General features: G+C 41.0%; 1 protein-coding gene across 1 annotated transcript in view; it reads right to left on the reverse strand.

Annotated features, from left to right (window-relative positions):
* Positions 1 to 20657, reverse strand: part of LOC141141270 (septin-2A) — a gene marked incomplete in the record, with an annotated part of 193089 nt that overhangs the window by 48457 nt on the left and 123975 nt on the right. The window contains 2 exon segments of the mRNA XM_073628949.1: positions 5950 to 6095; positions 9681 to 9782. Coding sequence (XP_073485050.1) covers positions 5950 to 6095; positions 9681 to 9782 — 248 coding nt within the window.

The raw sequence follows: 20657 nt of genomic DNA on the forward strand, positions 1-20657 counted from the left end.
GCAAGCAAAGGGCTGGCCACTTCGGGCCCATTGGCCACATTTTGAATACCAGTGGCTTAGACTTTACAACAGCAGGGCTAAAAAGACAGGTACATCCTCCTAGCACACTAGCAAAAAAAAAAAAATCAGAGAAACTAAGGCATGCTAGTAGTAGGAGGTGATTATGCTGAGCTAACCTACAAGTTTTTTTTCTTTGCCCAAATTCTGTCATTCTGTAAGCAAAAATATAATCCAAAAGATTAAAGACTCTCTGTGTCCCTTAATGGATGAGAAATAAATTTGTATGGAAATTATTTCCTCAAAAGCTGAAAATAAATATAATGACCAAAAAGGGTCCCCAACAACTTGATATTAAGAGAGTGGAGTAGGAACTTAAAGTGGTCTATAAATCTTCTAGCTGTAATTTTGTTAGTGCAGATTAAAAGGGGAAAAGCATGCATCTAACTGGCTGCTGTGAGCAGCAAGCACTGACACAGCATAGCATCACTTAAAAGTAAAACATACTGCATATACTTACCTTTCCAATGACCTGTGCCTTGAAAAACCACTGCTTCACTGTCCAGATGTATTCACACACTTCTGTGGGTGCATAACCTGATCCTCCAACGCTCACTGAGGATTCACCTGCTGGTTTGTACACTATGGGATGAGCCAGTGGAAGGAACCAGAGTGAGCAGCAAGGGAAACAAGTATTCAACCCATCTGACGGTAAGCAGTGATTAGGCAGCTAGAAAATTAAGTCTATGCAGTCTTTTTGCAGGTATGTCACATACAAGTGAACCTCATCTGACAGGGTCAGTTCAAATTCCAACTTGGTAAAGCTGGCTATATATGAGATGACATCACCCAATATAGACATGTGAGAGGACAATCTCTCATGTATGGATATGGGAAGATTGGCACTAAGTTTGATTGGATAGGTTAAAACATCTTGTGTATTGTTCATCGTTTTCATCTACATAAACTGACACCAGAGACTTCTGTTAGAGCCTATTTCTCCATGGCCATTCTCTTGCTTCATTTATGTATACTAACTAACTTTATGAAATACCATTCTCAAGTTGATTTAAATATTTACATTTCAAACCTTCCTACTTGCTTCACCCCTCTTTTATAATTTCAACAAAGAATTCAAAATTGCCCATCATTAATGAAAACTGAACATCAAGCTATGTCTGCTATGATAATCTCAGCCATGCTAACACACTATGTTTCTTTTAAATTAACTAGGTGAGCGGAAAGACTGTCAGATGAACATAGGTTATCAGAGCTGAATTAGCTCAAGTAAACATTCTAACAACTTTGCTTCAATTAATCTTGTGTGCTTTGCCATTATCTCCATCCCTGACATATAAGCAGTCTTGGAAAGTATAAAAATTTGCAGATGTAGGTCCTATAATAGCATACAGCTACAGCATAATATGTAATTTATCTATATTTATCATAGTCAAGAATGTACCCTTTTACCTGCCGCAGAGCAACATAAGCCTTTTATATTCATTACCAGCATATAGAAAAAAGACCTGAGTACAAACTTATCACAAAGGTCATTTATTACCCTGTAAATACAAAGTAGCAGCGCTGAAAAAAAACATGAATAAAAACATAAAATAGAAAAAGAGAATAGTCCAAATCAATGTTTGTGTATAGATTATTGTGCAAAAACAACATGAGTGTTTCCCAAGCTGGGCTGTTGGCATCTATTCAGACAGACAATCATGGCCCTGCTGCTTTTAGCCAAGCTTGTGAGACAGGAGAGAGGGAAGAGCTGCTGCAGGTGTGCACAGTGCTGGATCAAGATCGGGCTCAAGCTATTTTGTGCTCAATTTAAGCTCCTTCCCAATACTAGCTGTGGATAACCATCTTCCTTTTTGGATAAAGGCCCTGGCTGGGTATTTAGCCACAGGCTCCTAAAAGCTTGCCTTCTGGTAAGCACGCAATTCATGTGGTGGAGGTGCACTGTCGTCAAGTGGTCTTGTATCATAAAAAAAAACACTTTTATGTGCTATATATGGACTGTTCATTTATCACTCATGTTGTGTACAATAATCTATACACAACCATTGATTTGCACTATTCTTTTTTTTTCTATATCATGTTTTTATTCACGTTTTTTTTCAGCGCTGCTACTTTGTATTATTTATCTGTTTCTGTGTGTATCCCACAGTTTTAGCAGCTGCTTGTTTTGTATTTACATGTTATCTAGCGCGGTATTTTCCACTTTTTCATTATTACCCTGTGCTTTAAAGCATAACGATAGCCGATAGTCTATATATTTTTTTTTTTTTTAAATGGGCCCCCAGGAGCATGGCATATTAGCACATTATATATAAAGAAACGTGATTTTGCGCTAACCATACAAATAAAAAAAATTTTGTGCTGCTGCTCGTGTTAGTCCATAAATACAAAAGACCCAAAAAATAAATAGTAAATAGTGTAACCAGCGCGCATCATATCTTTCCACTGCAAACGTGATGGCGTCACAGCCTCTAGCTCCACCCGACGCGTTTCCCCTAAACAGGCTTCCACTGGGAACGGCTGTGACGCCATCACATTTGTCTGGTCTTTCTCCATGCAGTCAGCCGGTTTGCTCCCGCTCTGCATGTATGCTGATTTTTAGCTAATTTTTATCTGGTTCCCATTTTTTATCTTAGTTCCGTTTGGTGTATACTTGGGAGTTTTTTTTTTGATTTGTAGTTCCTGATGTGCAGTGGAGTGTTGCTGTGAACATTTGCAGTGAAAGAATTGTTTTAAAGTGGCTGTGAAAGAGATTTTGAATAAATCTATAAAACACATTTGCACTATGGAGCCCTTTTCATTTTATTCCCACTGAGGTGTATCTTCTGTATGGATGAACTAATATTTTGAAACCGGATACATTGTATCAGTGAGGATAGATCTGCCTGTGTATGGGAGCGCAGTGGCTGAGGAAATCTCCCAGGAAAACGCCCAGATCTGCCTGTTAATTGGAGCATAGTGGCTGAGGAAATCTCCCAGGAAAATGCCCAGGTGATAATCTAAGGCTGGCAGGCTAATTCAACATGCTCATCTGATCTCACTAACCTGACATCCATCTGATCCGGTAAGCGGCCTTTTTTACCATATTTGTGAAAAGGAGGAATATCGGTGTGTCTCTTTCTATAAAGAAGATTGGTGCTAACATTTAACCTAGCATATTTCCATCAAGAACTGATCAGTGTTTCTACATCTAAGATGTTTAAGGGGAATAAGTGTCCCACTGATAAACATTTTTAGCACTAATTTGGATATGTATGGTGTTCACCACATTGTTGTGAATTGATAGTCACAAGTAACATTGTTACTAGCAACACATGTTTCAGGGTGCTCACTACATTGTTGCGGACTGATTTTCATAAGTAACATTGTAATTAATAACACATGTTTTGTTTCACTGTTGAACACGTGGTGTGATTATAGGATTTAAATGTTCCTAACATAGGAAAATAAGTTAATTTCACGATTTTTTTTATATGTCTATAGTAATAACGTTTTTCATGAGTTTTGGCCGTATTGAAATGGCTTTAAGTGTGGTATACCAATAGTAGTCATAACTATCGGGATCACTTATATTTAATACACACCAAGATATGATGCACGCTAGTTACACTATTTAATATTAGCACATTATGGCAGACTTACTTGTCAAATGAAGAGCTGCAGTATCAATGCTCCAGCTGGTCAAAGGAGCTTCCATATTCTCATTTCATATTCTGGTCTTCCTTCTGGGTTCTTGGCCATGATGATATCACTCCCATGCATGCACACAGGAGTCACTTCATCAAGGTACAAAGTGGTGCCATAAATGTACTCTGAGCTGCGCATGAGTGGCTCACTTTACATTACCACTGACAGGCAGAGAGAACCATTTATGACAGATGCAACCACTAGGGTCTCAAAACCCCACCTGTCAGCAGTTTAAAAAATCTGAGTTTAATTCTGCTTGATTAGCGAATGTACAAAATATTTTGCACATTTTACTGAACAGACTAAGTACAGAGATGACTAAAGCTGACCAATAAAAACAAAGCTTCATTGCATTAGGAAGATTTAAGTGGTAATAAACCCAAAAACCTAATATATTGTAGCTTACAAATATTTAGATGTGGTGGCTGCAATAGTTTTATTTTTTAAGCTTTTTCCCCGTTTTTACCTGATGATCTGGCAAGTAGCACATCTCCTATATTAGAAGGCCTCAACTCTGGATGAAGGAGCACAGGGGCACCTACACTAACAAATAGTAGCTGAACAGTTAAAGCTTTATAAGCAGTTACAACAGTTTTTTTTTCCTTTTGGGATAAAGGTTTTACATAACTAAAAGTTGATCATTGTAAGCACCCTTGTCAGTGGTAAATGGTTTGTCCCAACCCTCTAAAAACCACATCACAGGACCGTTTGTTCTGATGAAAAACAAAAGATTTACTGGCCAGATCACCAAGTAAAAATAAAGGAAATAAATTGGTAAGCTGCAATATAATACATATTTGCTTTCAGGTTTAATACTGCTTTAAGGTATATGAGGCTATCAGCCATATTTGAATTTATCACATTTAACACATGAGAAAAAATGTTTCTAGCACTATTTAAGAGATGTACAGCGCATCTGGAAATTATTCACATCGCTTCACTTTTTCCACATTTTGTTGTTACAGCCTTATTCCAAAATGGAATACATTATTTTCCTCAAAATGCTACAAACAATACCCCATAATGACAACGTGAAAGAAGTTTGTTTGAAATCTTTGCAAATTTATTAAAAAAAAAAAAAAAAATCCCATGTACATAAGTATTCACAGCCGTTGCTCAATACTTTGTTAAAGCACCTTTGGCACCACCCTTCACTGTAGGGATGGTATTGGCCAGGTAATGAGCAGTGGCTGGTTTCCTCCAGACATGACGCTTGCCATTCAGGCCAAAGAGTTCAATCTTTGTTTCATCAGACAAGAGAATTTTGGTTTCTCATAGTCTGAGAGTCCTTCAGTTGCATTTTGGCAAACTCTAGGCGGGCTGTCATGTGCCTCTTACTGAGGAGTGGCTTCCATCTGGCCATATACAGGCCTGATTAGTGGAGAGCTGCAGAGATGGTTGTTATTCTGGAAGGTTCTCCTCTCGTCATAGAGAAAAGCTGAAGCTCTGTCAGAGTGACCATCGGGTTTTTGGTCACCTTCCTGACTAAGGCTCTTCTCCCCCGATCACTCTGTTTGGCCAGGCAGCCAGCCCTAGGAAGAGTCCTGGTGGTTCTAAACTTCTTTCATTTACGGATGATGGAGGCCACTGTGCTCATTGGGACCCTCAATGCTGCAGAAATTTTTCTGTACCCTTCCCCAGATTTGTGCCTCGATATAATCCTGTCTCGGAGGTCCAAAGGCAATTCTTTAGACTTCATGGCTTAGTTTGTGCTCTGACAAGCGCTGTTAACTGTGGGACCTTATATAGACAGGTGTGTGCCTTTCCAACTCATGTGCAATCAACTGAATTTACCACAGGTGGACTCCAATCAAATTGTAGAAACATCCCAAGGATGATCAGTGGAAACAGGATGCACCTGAGCTCAATTTTGAGTGGCATGGCAAAGGCTGTGACGTGCTTACGTACATGGGATTTTTTCCTTTTCTATTTTTAAAAAATTGCAAAGTTTTCAAACAAACTTCTTTCACATTTTCATTATAATGAATTTAATCCATTTTGGAATAAGGCTGTAACATAACAAAATGTGGAAAAAGTGAAGCGCTGGGAATACTTTCCGGATGCACTGTATGCAACATCATATTCACAAATCATGCATACTTGCAGAACACAAATGTACATACAGTATATGGATAAGGGCATCTGTGGAACAAAACATTTATGGATTCCTTGCAAAGGATTTTCAAAGCTTTGGAAAAGACTCTTTAAAGTCTTAGCAAGCTAACCACATGCAACAGCACTTACACCAGCATTGTACGAAGTTTCAAGAAGTCGTTGTGTTCTGGATTCTCCACTTCTACAACACCCCATGGGTACAACCGTCCACGGATCTTCTTCCCTTTCACCTCAATAAGCTGATTTGAGCCGATGACTGCAAAAGGGATACTGGCCTAAAGAAATACAGACATTTCCAGATCACTGTATGATCTATTCAATAGATATGAATGAAAAACATCACTGGCCAGAGTTTGTATGTGGGCAACATCAAGTCTCTTTCAGTGCCATTATTTAAAGGGAAATCAAGGTCTCTGTGAAGCTTACCATACAAGTTAGAACATACTACTCTGTTCAAGCTCTGTAAAGTCTCTGCTTTAGATTTTGTAGATGACCTATATAAGCTATTCAATTAAATTGTATCCAACCAAGCAGGCCCTTGCACTACATAGCTGTTGGTAGATCTAGAAAAGATTGTACAAACAAGTTGTAACGTTAGGAAAGGTTTATATTCACTATTTTTAATGCAGCAAATGTTACAGCTGGCTTGAGTGCATTATCTCTGGCCAAAAGCTGAACATCACAAGAGGTATAAGTGGCCTAAAAGCATCAACTAACTAAAGCTAACCTGCAGTTGCTCTCAGCCAAGTCTTCCCACCCCCTTCTCCTGAGAAGTGATTCCACTGCTAAGAAATGAACAAGGAGAAAAAAGGGGGGGGGGGGGGTGAACTGTGGGCTTGAGGCTTTTTTGGCATTGTTAACAAATTTTCAAAACTGCAACTAGGCTACAGCTGGCCATACATTATGAGGTGGATGGAGAACATTGTATTCTAAAACCAGCATCTCTCTCTGACAGGGTACACTGGTCAGTGCCTGCAGCTGGTTGGCTAAAGCCACTAATCTATGGAAGATTTTCCAAAATGTCCCTTCGATCGAGGTTGATTAAGCAATTGACTTCTGTCAAACTAGGAAGCCCACATACTGAACGCAAAATGATCAGTGTGTGGCCAACTTAAATACACCAACTCATAACCACATGACTTTATTTCTGTTGTTTATAAATATTGAGTGTTTACTTGTATGCTCTAAAAACCCAAGTGCATATGTACTAGAGCTGCACGATTAATCTTTAAAGAATCAGATCGCGATTCTTCCCCCCTTGTGATCTTAACAAATCATTTTCCTTATTCTATGCAGAGTTCTCTGCTCACAGGGGTCTAAAAAATAAAAAATCCAGGCAGCCTGCCAAGTTTATGACAACATACATTGCTTAGACAGAGATAAGGAGAAACAGTGCAACACTTAGTCCTTTTAGATCAAAGGAATTAACTTTGGTCTGTAAATGAGGGAAGTTTAACCACTTAAAGACCAAACCTTTTTCTGACATTTGTTTACAAGTTAAAATCAGTATTTTTTGCTAGAAAATTACGTAGAACCCCCAAACATTATATATATATATATAGATATAGATATCTATATAGATATCTATATCTATATATATATATATATATATAGTATCTATATATAGATATCTATATAGATATATAATGTCACACTGTATTTGCGCAGCGGTCTTTCAAATGCAATTTTTTTGGAAAAGACACACACAGTGAATTAATAAAAAACTAAACAGTAAAGTTAGCCCAATTCTTTTGTATAATGTAAAAGATGACGTTACCCCACGAGAATCGTAATCTATATTCTAAGCAAAAAAATTGTGATTCTCATTTTGGCCAGAATCATGCGGGTCTAATATGTACTAAGGAAATCTATGCAAATAACACTTTAAAACTGAATCTGACAGTTTGAAAACCCTTTGAGTGTCCACAGTTAAAAGAGAAGTATGGGCTTTAAAAAAAAAAAAGAAGAAAACACACACACCCCCCAAAGCCTCGCACATATGGTACGATTGTTGGCAGGGGATTGTCTGTTGACAGACTGTTGTCCTAAAATCTTATCATTAGTACGCTCCTTTTGATAATTGCTGTCCAATTTTGGGCCAACAAATGTTGAAATGTCGACAGGCTAGTAAATTTTCGGTGGACAGCGGCTTGACGTCAGATTTTCGTATGGTCAGTACAGAAAATCCGTCACACAAAATTCGAAAGTACAAATACGCATGCTTGGAATCAATGCTCACCAAACACGAAATTAGCAGAAGGGGCCCAAAGGGTGGCGCTCAAGAGCTGAAATTCCTCGTAGTACGTCACTACGTTCGTGTTTGTGACACAACCATTGTGTACCGTTAGTATGCAAGACAAGATCCTGGCACGCGCCCTTTTGACAAAAATCGGACGCTCGGTTGGCCAACAATCGTACCGTGTCTACGAGGCTTCACTCACCTAGGTGGATGCAGCAGCGGCTCAGTGAGAGGCTGAGCCAGCTGCCACTCCAGGGATCTGAGTGCAACCCAATATTAATGTCCAGGTCTCTCCAGAGCCTGGACTGGCCGAGTTACGGGTAACAGGAGTGAAGAACGAAGTGCATTCCTGTGATCCCCAGGAGAAGTGGTGCCAAAAGAGCTTTGGCCCTACTTCTTTAACTACTTGCCGACTAGTCGCCGTCGTTATACGACCGCAGGTTGGCTCCCCTGCGCGAATCGCTGTAGCTGTATGGCGGTCACTTTATGGCCTATAGGGGGCGCACGCGAGCTGATCCGCCTGCCTGGCGGCCGCGATGTCCGTTGATGGACCGTGATCGCTCCTCAGAGAGCCAGAATGGGGATCTGTCAATGTAAACAGACAGATCCCGTTCTGTCAGGGAAGTAGAGAGAGATCTGCTGTTCCTTTGATCAGGAACAGCGATCTCTCTCTACTCCCTGTCAGTCCACCACCCCCCCAGCTAGAAACACCTCCCTAGGACACACTTAAAATCCCCTTCCCTGCCAGTGACAATTATACAGTAATCAGTGGCTATTTTTAGCTCTAATCGCTGTATAAATGTCAATGTTCCCAAAAAAGTGTCTGATCTGTCCGCTACAATGTCAGAGTGCCTCTAAAAATCACTGATGACCACCATTACTAGTATATAAAAAAAAATGTATATATATTAATAAAATGCCATAAATATATCCCCTATTATGTAGGCGCTAGAACTTTTGCGCAAAGCAATCAATATACACTTATTGCGATTTTTTTTACCAAAAATATGTAGAAGAGTACATATTGGCCTAAACTGAAGAAGAATTTTTTTTTGGGGGGGGGATATTCATTATAGCAAAAAGTAAAAAATATTGTTTTTTTTTTCAAATTCGTCGCTCTTTTTTTTTTTTTGTTTACAGCGCAAAAAATAAAAACCGCAGAGGTGAATACCACCAAAAGAAAGCTTTATTTCTGGGGAAAAAAAGGACGTCAATATTGTTTGGATACAGCATCGCATGACAGCGCAATTGTCAGTTAAAGCAACGCAGTGCAGTATCGCAAAAAATAGTCTGGTCAGGAAGTGGGTAAATCCTTCTGGGGCTGAAGTGGTTAAAAAGTATAACAGGTCAGCAAAATGGGGGTAGAGCAGAGTATTCATTTTAGGAACCCTGTCTTGAAGAGATGGTATTTTTTTACTGACAGAATGCATCATCCCTAAGACCAAAGTTTTTGAATTCTGATTTATGAAAGCCTAAAGAGATATGGTGATGTCCAAAGAAAACGGATTGTGTGCCTTATTTTTAATATGAAACACTATTGATAGGTTTGACCAACAGGCCCATTTCTCTTTCCTTCCTATATTTGATTAAATTAGATTGTGACTTTTCCAGATTTACTTACTTTCAGAACTCGAGTCTGCTCTTTAAACTCCTCATCTTCATCTGAGTCAGCATCAGGTAGTTGGTAGATTCGAATTCCATGTTCAGCAATCTCATCTAGGACCTATGAGTAAAATTAACGACATATAAGTTGCACTTAGGGATCCAAACACCGACAATTTTTGAGCAGCAATCGCAGCTTCTTGGCCATACCAGTTCCTTATCTCTAGAGGGCATGGCGGCAGTGGCACAAAGCTTTGAAATCTCACAAAAGAAAAATTCTCAGAGGAGGAAGGTTTGCTTTGGGAACCGTTACTCTACCAGACTCTCAGAAAAAAAGCTATAAGGAAAGGATGGGATGGGGGGGGGGGGGGGGGGGGTGTTAGTAGTCCAACCACTATTATATCCTCACAAGAGACACTGAAAGATAAAAAGCTAGAGTTTGAAGTTGAATTTACAGTTTCATATTTTGCCAAAACATCAAAAGAACTTGGGCGTAAACTCTGTACTTGGCTTAGTAACAGCATGGCTTCTGAAATCATGTTTTTTCCTCTCTGGGGACACTTGCCTTATACAAGTCCTCAACTGCCTTGTGATGTTACTGTATACAGCATCACAGCTAACACTAACAATTATCAAGCACACTTTCTAGGGCTGACTTTTTATCCAAGGAAATTTATAAAATTATGTTGAAGACAAACAACAACTTCTAACCGTGTCAGAAATGAACCCAGGTAAATAATACAAATTTACCTACAGACGTATGATGCCAGAGGACAATCAGGAAAATCTGATTTAAAATGGTACAAATGGACTTCATCATTCCCAATGATATTCACCAGCTTCTCGGATACTACAAAGGATGGCATACCCTAGATGTGCTTAAAGTGTACCCTAAATCTATTTTTCCATATGTTTGGCAAAATTTGGCCAGTTCAGAAGTACCAGGCAGATTTTGGCCAGTGTGTGGCTGTCACTGCTCAACAGAAGTCAATCATTTGTCTTCCGTCGAAACAGAATGTTGGAAAACTTCTCGATCAGCCGTTCTAGCCGCTGATCAGTGTATTCTGACAGCAGCTGGTGGAATTCCTTCATCCACCATCTATGGCCAGCTTTCTACTTACAATGTATAATTGTACAAGGCTAAGAAAAATCTGAGATCATCATGTTAGTGATGATCAAATCAGTTTGAAAATCAAGTGAACAGCATTTTTTTTGGATTCACCATAATATGTGCATGCCGTGAATAAATCAATTAATAAATCACAATTACATGAATGGCAGAACTGTGAGATTCTCGATAGGTTGCACAGATTGTATTCAAATATACCCAACAATAAGCAAACCTAAGAATCCATTTTTTTCTACTTGGCTTCAAAAATTTTCCCTCCGTAGTTTCTGTTCCTTAGTTTTAAAACCTCAATCCACAAGTACTAAAATTGAGAGCATCGTCAGTCAGGTGTACAATTGAGATAAACATTTTTTTATTACAATGCCTGCATTTGAAACTTGTATTTGTGCCAAAAGAAAATTTCATACTTGTTCCTATAATATATTTAGGTTCGAAAGGTCTTTCATGTGACAGTTCTCTGGCCTAGTGATTGGGTCTTCTCACATAGGAGGCCACATGAACTTCCCCTCCCTTAAACAAGAGGAAACCGCTAGACTGTCACCAGTACGTCTTTACCAACTTGGAAATTTCCCCTCACCTTCTGTTTCTGTGACAATGTTCTTTAAATGTTTGTTTCTGTAGCAATGGCTAGGACTAGCACAAATAAAGAAGGTGACTCTCCACAGCAGGGACAATGACAGCAATAAACACCTGACAGAGCTTCTAACTCTTCCACATTCTATCAAAAATAAAATAAGTTCTGCCTTTACACTTTAAAATGAATCATTAAAGACTGACCAGAAGGTTCAAGCAGCCTTCTAAATCCCTAGCTGGATAATGCCAGCTGCCTACAGGGTGTAACAGTTTCAGGCTGCTATAGAAATCCAGGCTCTGCTGCATGCTGTGTGCTTCTGGCATTCTTAACATGATCAGGAGTTGACCCCGTGGCCAGAGCTCAGTGGCTGTTAGACATAATGCTGGCCTGCCCACTGTGCTGTTTATCTCCTGCTGGTTAGGAGGCATTAGATAAAGTTACTCACATGCTGTTGTAGTTACTGTTACTTTACCCAACAAACACAGCTCTCTGCTGAGCTGGATATTTGTAGATCAGGCTGGTTAGCGGCCTGTAGAGATCAGTTGAGGTCGCCAATTACAGACGTTACAAGAAGCTCTTATCACAACAAAATATCTGAATCACAGGTTTTCCTTTCCAATAAATCCATTTCTTTTCAGCAGTATATTTAATTTACCCACAATAGTTTCCCTAGTTAGCAATTAACCTGGCTATAACATAAAGAAAATAAACCATTTATTAGCATGAGGCCCTGCTGAAGATGCTCTTTTCATATCATGCATGCATTTACTGTCCTGTACAGGGTGGGACACAGGGCAGTGGGAGCCATAGGCTCCTGCTGCTGTCAGTCAAACTTCTGTGAGGAGGGAACAGAGGCATGGTTTATTGGTGTTGTGTGTGTCTATGAACACACGCAGCCCAGATTGGGAGTGCCCCCTCAACACACAGCTCGCTGAGGGGGCTCCCAGAGGAAAGAGGAGCAGATAGTGGAGGGGGCTACAGAAGAGCAGGTAAGGGGCCGCTGTGCAATACTATTGCACAGAGCAGGTAAGTATAACATCTTTGTTGTTTTAAATAAAAAAAATATACAATATATCCTTTACAATTACTTAAAACAAGCAGAAAAGCATACAAATAGGTAACATTTTTTTAAACCTGCTAGATACCTCTTAATGAAACAATGACATGCAGTGTCTTCTTGCAGCAATTACTAATATCTCTAATACAATGTCTGACTATAAAACACTCTAATGCTCTGGGAGAAAAGTCTGGTCACGTAATTTGTCAAAATCATGTTACAGGCTCTCTTCCAATCAGAGTTCCATCTCCTGAGTTAACCAGAGACAACTGCATAGTATATTACATTATCTACCCTGTACCTGCATTTTATGAATGGGCCATAAAATACAGGCCAAGGAACTAAGTAATACTTTAGAGTGTAACAGAAAACACAGGGATGCTTGCTCCCCATTATTAAAGGGGTAGTAAATCGCTGTGTTTTTTTTTTTTTTTCTTTAGTTTTTTTTCTTCTTTTTCAACGTGCAAGGTAAAGCCATGATGTGCTAGTATGCATCGCATACTAACACATTGTGTGAAACTTACCTTAGAACAAAGCATTCCAGCAGCACACTGTCACCGCTGACAAGACTCCCATCTTCACCCAGTCTCCCATCCGGGTTCGCAGACTCCGGCTGTGTGAGTGGCCGGAGGAGCAATGACTCAACTCCCTTGCGAGAGCCATTTTTACAGCACAGGACTCTGAAGGGTTCCTTTAGAGCGCATGTGGGGGTGACGTCACTGCCTGCATGTACAGTAAATATCTTTTTATATTTACAGAACCTTATCATAGGATTACCTACAAGTACAAATTACACATTAAAGTTTCCTTCCACTGTAATGGGCCTCTGAGTGACTATATCACTGGATACCTTTATTCTTTTCTAGCTGTTCTACCAAATACTATGTAAATTAAAATCCTTTTTAGCAAGCTCCCTGTGGGACACTAATGTCTTAATGTCTTCGAACCATGTATGGGCAGGCTGAATGTATCAAGTTGATGGATCGAGCAATTTGGGTATAACCAGCCTGACGGATTTTACACGCAATTATCGCTAGCAGCTGCTGTAGCCGCTAGCAATAATCACTGCCTTCTCCCGACGGGGACAGCTTTCCTAAGGCAGGCCATAGATGATGCGATTTTCTTTCTTGCAACCATGGGTACATCTGTACAGGATGACTGTTTTTTTTTCTCTGCTACCCTGTAGTTTTCTACAAGCAGCCTGTTGTAGAGAACAAAACAGGCTGCAAAAACTCTATCACACCCCCTTGCACCACCAGCCAACAACATAATCACACCCCCCCCCTCCCTCAGTGTGCTACATACAGAATGCGGAATTCAGGAGTGCTCTATATACAGGGTTCAGGGACAGGGTTCAGCAGTTTATTGCAGAGTTCAGGGGGGCGCTATTTACAGTGTGCAGAGTTGAGCAATGCATTACGCATGAAGTGTGGGGTTTGATCAGTGCACTGCGAACAGAGTGCAGAGTTAAGGAGCATGCCACGTACAAAGTGCAGAATGTAGCAGTGTGCTAAGCTATGTACAGATTGCAGGGTTGAGGAGTGAGCACTGCACAGAGTGCAGAGTTCAGGAGTGAGCTTTGTACAGAGTGTGCAGTGTACAGAGTTCAGGAATGCACTGCATACAAAGTAAAGGGTTCAGGATAGTGCTAGGTACAGAGTGCGGGGTTCAGGATAGTGCTAGGTACAGAGTGCGGGGTTCAGGATAGTGCTAGGTACAGAGTGCGGGGTTCAGGATAGTGCTAGGTACAGAGTGCGGGGTTCAGGATAGTGCTAGGTACAGAGTGCGGGGTTCAGGATAGTGCTAGGTACAGAGTGCGGGGTTCAGGATAGTGCTAGGTACAGAGTGCGGGGTTCAGGATTGTGCTAGGTACAGAGTGCGGGGTTCAGGATTGTGCTAGGTACAGAGTGCGGGGTTCAGGATTGTGCTAGGTACAGAGTGCGGGGTTCAGGATTGTGCTAGGTACAGAGTGCGGGATTCAGGATTGTGCTACGTACAGAGTGCGGGGTTCAGGATTGTGCTACGTACTGAGTGCGGGGTTCAGGAGTAAGCTACGTGCAGAGCCCAGGAGGGCGTCAGAGTTCAGGAGGACTTTACATCCAGGAGTGCGCAGAGTTTAGGAGGGTGTTACATTCAGGAGTGCGCAGAGTACAGGAGGGCGCAGTAGGGGTGTGCATCTTCACTGGTCTCACGATTCGATTACGATTATCTGGTCAACGATTCTATTCGAGTCCGCGATGCATCACGATTACCGACGAGCTCCCACTTCCATTTGGGCCGCCTAGGCGGCCCTTCCTCCCTGCAATCTTCTGGGACACATCACAGTTCCCAAAAGATTGCCTGGCTATGCAGGAAAGCGCAGTGAGACATGCGTACCCGGCTGTGAAGCTGCAAGCTCTTACAGCCGGATGCCCACAGTAGTATTGCCAGCGCTGTGGAGAGAAGGGAGGGTTTGGGTGGCCACGTCGCTGGATTGTGGGACAGGTGAGTGTCTTTTTATTAAAAGTCAGAAGATACACTTTTTTTTGTAGCTGCTGACTTAATAAACAAAAAATTGACTGGAACTCTGCTTTGAATTAAAAATAACCTCTCTCCCTTAAAAAGTGCACTAATCCGGTGCACTACAGGGTACAGACATTCACACACACTGCTGCTTGGAGGTCAGAAGGGATTACAATCCACAGCTGACAAACAGCCCTGTGAAGTTCCCTGTACTGTCTCTGTGCTGACCAGTGGCAGCTGGTGCTCAAAATTTTTGGGGGAGTGCAAACAAACTGAAAAATACTGAACCTCCCCCATCAAACGCAGCCACTTGTGCCCGTCAAACGCAGCCACCTGTGCCCGTCAAACGCAGCCACCTGTGCCCGACAAACGCAGCCACTTGTGCCCGTTAAATGCAGCCATCACTAAACCCCCCCACCACCACAATACACAGGCCACCACTGGTGCTGACAGCCCCGCTGTACTATGTATGTGCTATTTAAAAAACTGTCACTTCATACCGAATTTCATTGTAGTACGAAATATCCCGCTCATGTGACTCCCAGTCCATCCCGCCCCTCTCCTCTCTCGTCTCCTGAGTCCTGACGTCAGCGGGGAATTCTCAGCCCCGCCCGCTGACTATAGCTATCGTATCAGAAGAGAGGCGGGCGGGACTGAGAATTCCCCGCTGACGTCAAGACTCAGGAGAGTGGAGAGGGGCGGGGCAGGCCGGGAGTCACATGAGCGGGATATTTAGTACAACAGTGAGATTCGGTATGAAGTGACATAGTTTTTTAAAAAGCACATACACAGTACAGCCAGCAGGGCACATCATCCATTGTAACACAGAATTTATTAAAAGAATGTAATTTTAAAAATACGCTCCGAGTGCATTCTCGGGAGGAGCGGAGCTAGTCGCCATGACGTCCCCCGCAATCGATTTTCCGGTCCTTATGCATCGATGCCGCATCGGGGACACCCGAATCGCGATGCATCGGTGCAACTATTTATTTCAGCACCCCTAGTTCGCAGAGTACAGGAGGGCGTTACATTCAGAGCTTATGATCTTATGAATTCTGTAACAGGCTTAATTAGTGTTTCACAAATTTACTAAAACTGCACTGGGCTTACAATATGTGATCATTTTAAATAGAAATACTTCAAACAAAATGAAAAAATTGCAAAGGTTGGCGTTACTGATGTTTTTCTCAGAGAACTTGTCATTAAGTTCATAACATTTTATATTGCGAAGATGCCAGCCACCACACATGAACAATTGGAGGGGTGTCACGAAATAAAGTCAGTGCAACATTTCAAGGTTGAACACTGTGTACAGTTTGTCATCATCATAAAATATGAACATTGAATAAAATTCTAGTAACACATGGGATCATGATGTTCTATAACCTAAACTCCCCTATTTTTAACATGAACATCAAAGTTACAATCTAGACCCGGACAGCCTTACTCTCCTGCCATCAAAGGAGGTTTGAAACTTTTTGATGATAAATAGGCAGGCGGGGGATGCCTGTTGATTAATTAGCAATGCAGGATTACAATGCTTAGCTTAACTGTGTAAATCAGCTGAGATGCCACATAAATACCTTATATTTAACTGCTCGGTTCCCAGCTACTAGCGTGGTAAGATTAATGGAAAAGGCAGATTGCTAAGCGAATCCCTGTATAATCTGGTTCTAGATATAAAGACCAAATACTACTTAAAATATTTTCTGTAAGACCAAGTCAGATGACCAGCATGACAAAAAAAACAATATGTAACATCTACTGGGATTTCCCAGCCACAGTAAAAATATTCAAACAATGGCAGGAAAGGTAGTTTTAGGATAAAATTACACATATTTACAGCTGAGTACATACTAGAAAGAAGAAAAATATTTGCCTGTTGAACCACAAAAGAAATTGTGCTGAATTTGTTTAGGATAAAAGATACAATACTTCCTGCACTGTCAAAGCACCGCTCCATTCAATAGAAATCCTCCTCTAAATTCTGTTTCCATTTGTGTGTGTCAAACACCTGGGTCCCCTGCAGCTCTTACTGGTTCCTTCTTCAGACCTCCATCTTCATTGCTCTATCCTGTAATGTGTGGAGGTCAGAGGGAGAAACCACTGAGAGCTGCGAACAACCCAGAAGATCGACACTGCTGAAACATTAATTTCCCTGCAGATTTCAAAGGAGAATTTCTATTGAATAAAGTGCTAGAGGTACAGGCAGTGGGAACGGTAAGTATTCTCACTCTTATTTTGTAGATACAGTTGCACACAGCCGCAGACAGATCACTGTACTATATGTACCATAGTTTGTGGACTCCACAACGCTAACACAGACTAAATAAACACTGATTTGGGTTATTTTCACCAAAGAGATGGAGCAGAATACATTTTGCATATATTTATGAACAAAGATGATTTATTTGCAACACCCGGAGGGTCATTGACCTGGTTGAGATCGCGAACAGGAACAACTTAGAGGCAATACTGCTCAGTTTGGACGCCGAAAAAGCCTTTGACAGGCTGGGCTGGCCCTTCCTGTTCGCGACTCTCAACCGGGCTGGTATTGAGGGCCCGTTCCTTCGAGCTATCACCCACCTATACTCGGCCCCAACAGCCCAGGTTCGCACTAACTTTGCAACTTCCCCTACTTTTTTAATTTCTAATGGGACCCGCCAAGGCTGCCCACTCTCCCCTCTTTTATATGCCCTATGCATTGAACCACTGGCAGCACATATCAGAAACAACCCAAATGTACACGGTATACCAGTCCGTAGTAGAGATTTCAAAATCTCCTTATTTGCAGATGATGTCCTCCTCACTCTCACCCAACCCCGCATATCTCTTCCGAACTTACAAGCAGAGCTGGAGAGATATAGCACCCTCTCGGGTTACAAAATTAATAGCTCCAAGACAGAGGTTCTCCCTCTTAATTTAACACCCCAGACATTCTTAACGCTATCACAAACTTTTCCATATTCTTGGCGGACCTCTTCCTTAAAATATCTAGGGGTGCATATCACTCCCACATACGACACTCTATACAAGGCCAACTTTCCCCAAATATTCGCTTCTATTAGAACCTCCTTAAATAAATGAAGATCCCTGAAATTGTCCCTTTTTGGTAGACTTGCAACCTTGAAGATGACGATACTACCTAGACTTCTATATTTGTTCGAGACGCTCCCTATCCCCATCCCGAGTTCACACCTAAAAAAACTTCAAGGTGACCTAATAAACTTCTTTTGGAATTATAAAAGACACCGTGTTGCTAGATCAGTTCTATACGCCCCACGTACCCAAGGAGGACTGGCGTTCCCCAATATAGCTAAGTACTATCTAGCAGCCCAACTAAGACCTATAGCCTCCTGGTGTACCCTACACGCTTACAATAGGTGGACACAGATAGAAAAGTTATGGCTAGCCCCTATACACCCAAATTCCATGCTTTGGAGCTCTGATATACCTCCAAACAGCGTACAATTGCTAGGACCAATGGCTCTTCTACGTACACTATGGCGACGGGCCAAACTGAAATATCCACTCACCACAATGACGTCCCCAGTCACCTCATTTCTATTCACACCCAATATCCCTGACAGCTTAACCTCACAGATGTCCCACTTCTGGATGGACAAGGCTATATTTCGGTATGGACAACTAATTGACCCTAAAACTAGAATGCTACGATCCTTCCAAGAACTACAAAAAAATTTTGATCTTCCCAAACAGGCTTTTTTCAGCTACCTACAAATACGCCATTATGCACAATCGCTGAGGTCGAATTTAAGATTCTCTCCCCTGACAGACTTCGAAAAACTATGTTTAGAGGGCTCGTCCCCTAAAGGCATGATTTCACGTTCCTACCAAATACTGGTCACTGATTTCTCACCAGATGGGCCACGACACCCATATATGGCTAAGTGGGAGCAGGCTTTGGGCTCAGATCTATCCCTTAAGACCTGGCAATTTATATGGAACCAGGCTACTAAAAGCTCCATATGTACGCTTTATAAAGAAAATCAATACAAAATACTATTCCATTGGTATCAGACCCCTGACCTGCTCCACTCTATATATCCCACAGCCGACTCTCGCTGTTGGAGATGCTATAAGGATAGGGGAACACTATTTCATGTCTATTGGACCTGCCCTCTAATCAGCCCTTACTGGAGTATGGTACAATCCCTACTCCAGTCTATCTTTGATACTGGAGTGCTTCTAGATCCGAAGATCTTTCTCTTAGGCCTTCCGCCTACCACCTTCTCAAAAACCTCCAAAAAACTTTTAGCGCATGTGCTTACTGCAGCACGCTGCCTGGTGGCTCTAAAATGGAAAAAAAGAGAGACTCCTTCACTGACTGAGCTGCACTCCAGGATTAGAGATGTTAAAAGAATGGAATATCTTACGGCCTCATTAAATGATACTCTTGAGAAACATAACCGTATTTGGGAACCCTGGGTTCTGTTTGAGACCCCTGTGACTTAATGATATAGGTCATTCATGTACCTATAACCCGTCCCCCACAGACGTGTCCCGGGTTTGGTGATGGGTGGCGACCTTCCCCCCCCCCCCCCTCTTCTCTCCCCCCTCTACCTACTCTCTTTTTTCTCTCTTTTTTACTGTTTTAAATCCCTTTTTTTTTTTTTTTTTTTTTTCTTTCCTTTTTGTGAAACTATATACATATGTAAAGGGTACTAATGGATACAAAGTATGAAACGTTTAACTGTCTAGTTAATCTACTCCGTTTCATTACTGTTTATATTACCAGGCTTAACCGTCCAATGTTTGGATGACTATGTGCCAAATTGAAATGTGACACTATGACTTCTTTTTAATCCTGTACCCAACACTATAGTGCTGTAATTGTTAATTTTTCTTCTGTTGAAAAATAATAAAAATTGTCAATTATAAAAAAAAAAAAAAAAGATGATTTATTTGCAAGAATTTTTTTTTTTTTTTTTTTTTTTAACAGAAATGAGGAAAAACTTTTTTTTTTTCAGCCTTTTTATGTTTAATGAGCAAAAAACAAACAAAAAAAAAAAAAAAAAAAAAACAGTGGTGATTACATACCACCAAAAGAAAGCTCTATTTGTGTGTAAAAAAAAATTATACATTTTTCATTTGGGTACAGTGTTGCATGACCGTGCAATTGTCATTCAAAATGTGACAGCCCCGAAAGCTGAAAATTGGCCTGGGCAGGAAGGGGTGAAAGTGTTTGGTACTGAAGTGGTTAATTCCTAATGGCACCCACACACATTGAGCTCTGTATAAAATTTGCTTTTTACAAAAGGTGATACTGCAGCCTAAACCTCCAACTGATGGATTAAAAGAGCAATTTCTATTTACCTGGCTAAATCACAGTATAGGTTTGTATAAAAATTGATTTTTTAGTACCGGAAAGATAACCACTTAGTGCATAAGGGAGCTTCTCAGTTTTTATTAGTCAGGCAAGTTATTAGAATACGGAACAAACCCCATGTCAACGATGTCTGCATAACCACAGACCAATATGAGATGAAATCCATATATGTTATAGTAATGACCAAGGAGCTCTAAATTTTAATTCCAAAAGCACACAAAGGAAGAATTGCCTTTGTTCTGTACAATGGCTGTGCTTGCCAAAACACAAATCACACACTGCCCTGTGTCTGGCACACACAATATTGTGATAAAGATTTTATGGTTTCCCTTCAGACCTAGAAAGAAAGGGGTAGGGGAAGCTTAAGGGACTTCCTGTACCAAA

The sequence above is a fragment of the Aquarana catesbeiana genome, linkage group LG01, assembly GCF_042186555.1.
Source record: "Aquarana catesbeiana isolate 2022-GZ linkage group LG01, ASM4218655v1, whole genome shotgun sequence".
NCBI classification, from domain to species: domain Eukaryota; kingdom Metazoa; phylum Chordata; class Amphibia; order Anura; family Ranidae; genus Aquarana; species Aquarana catesbeiana.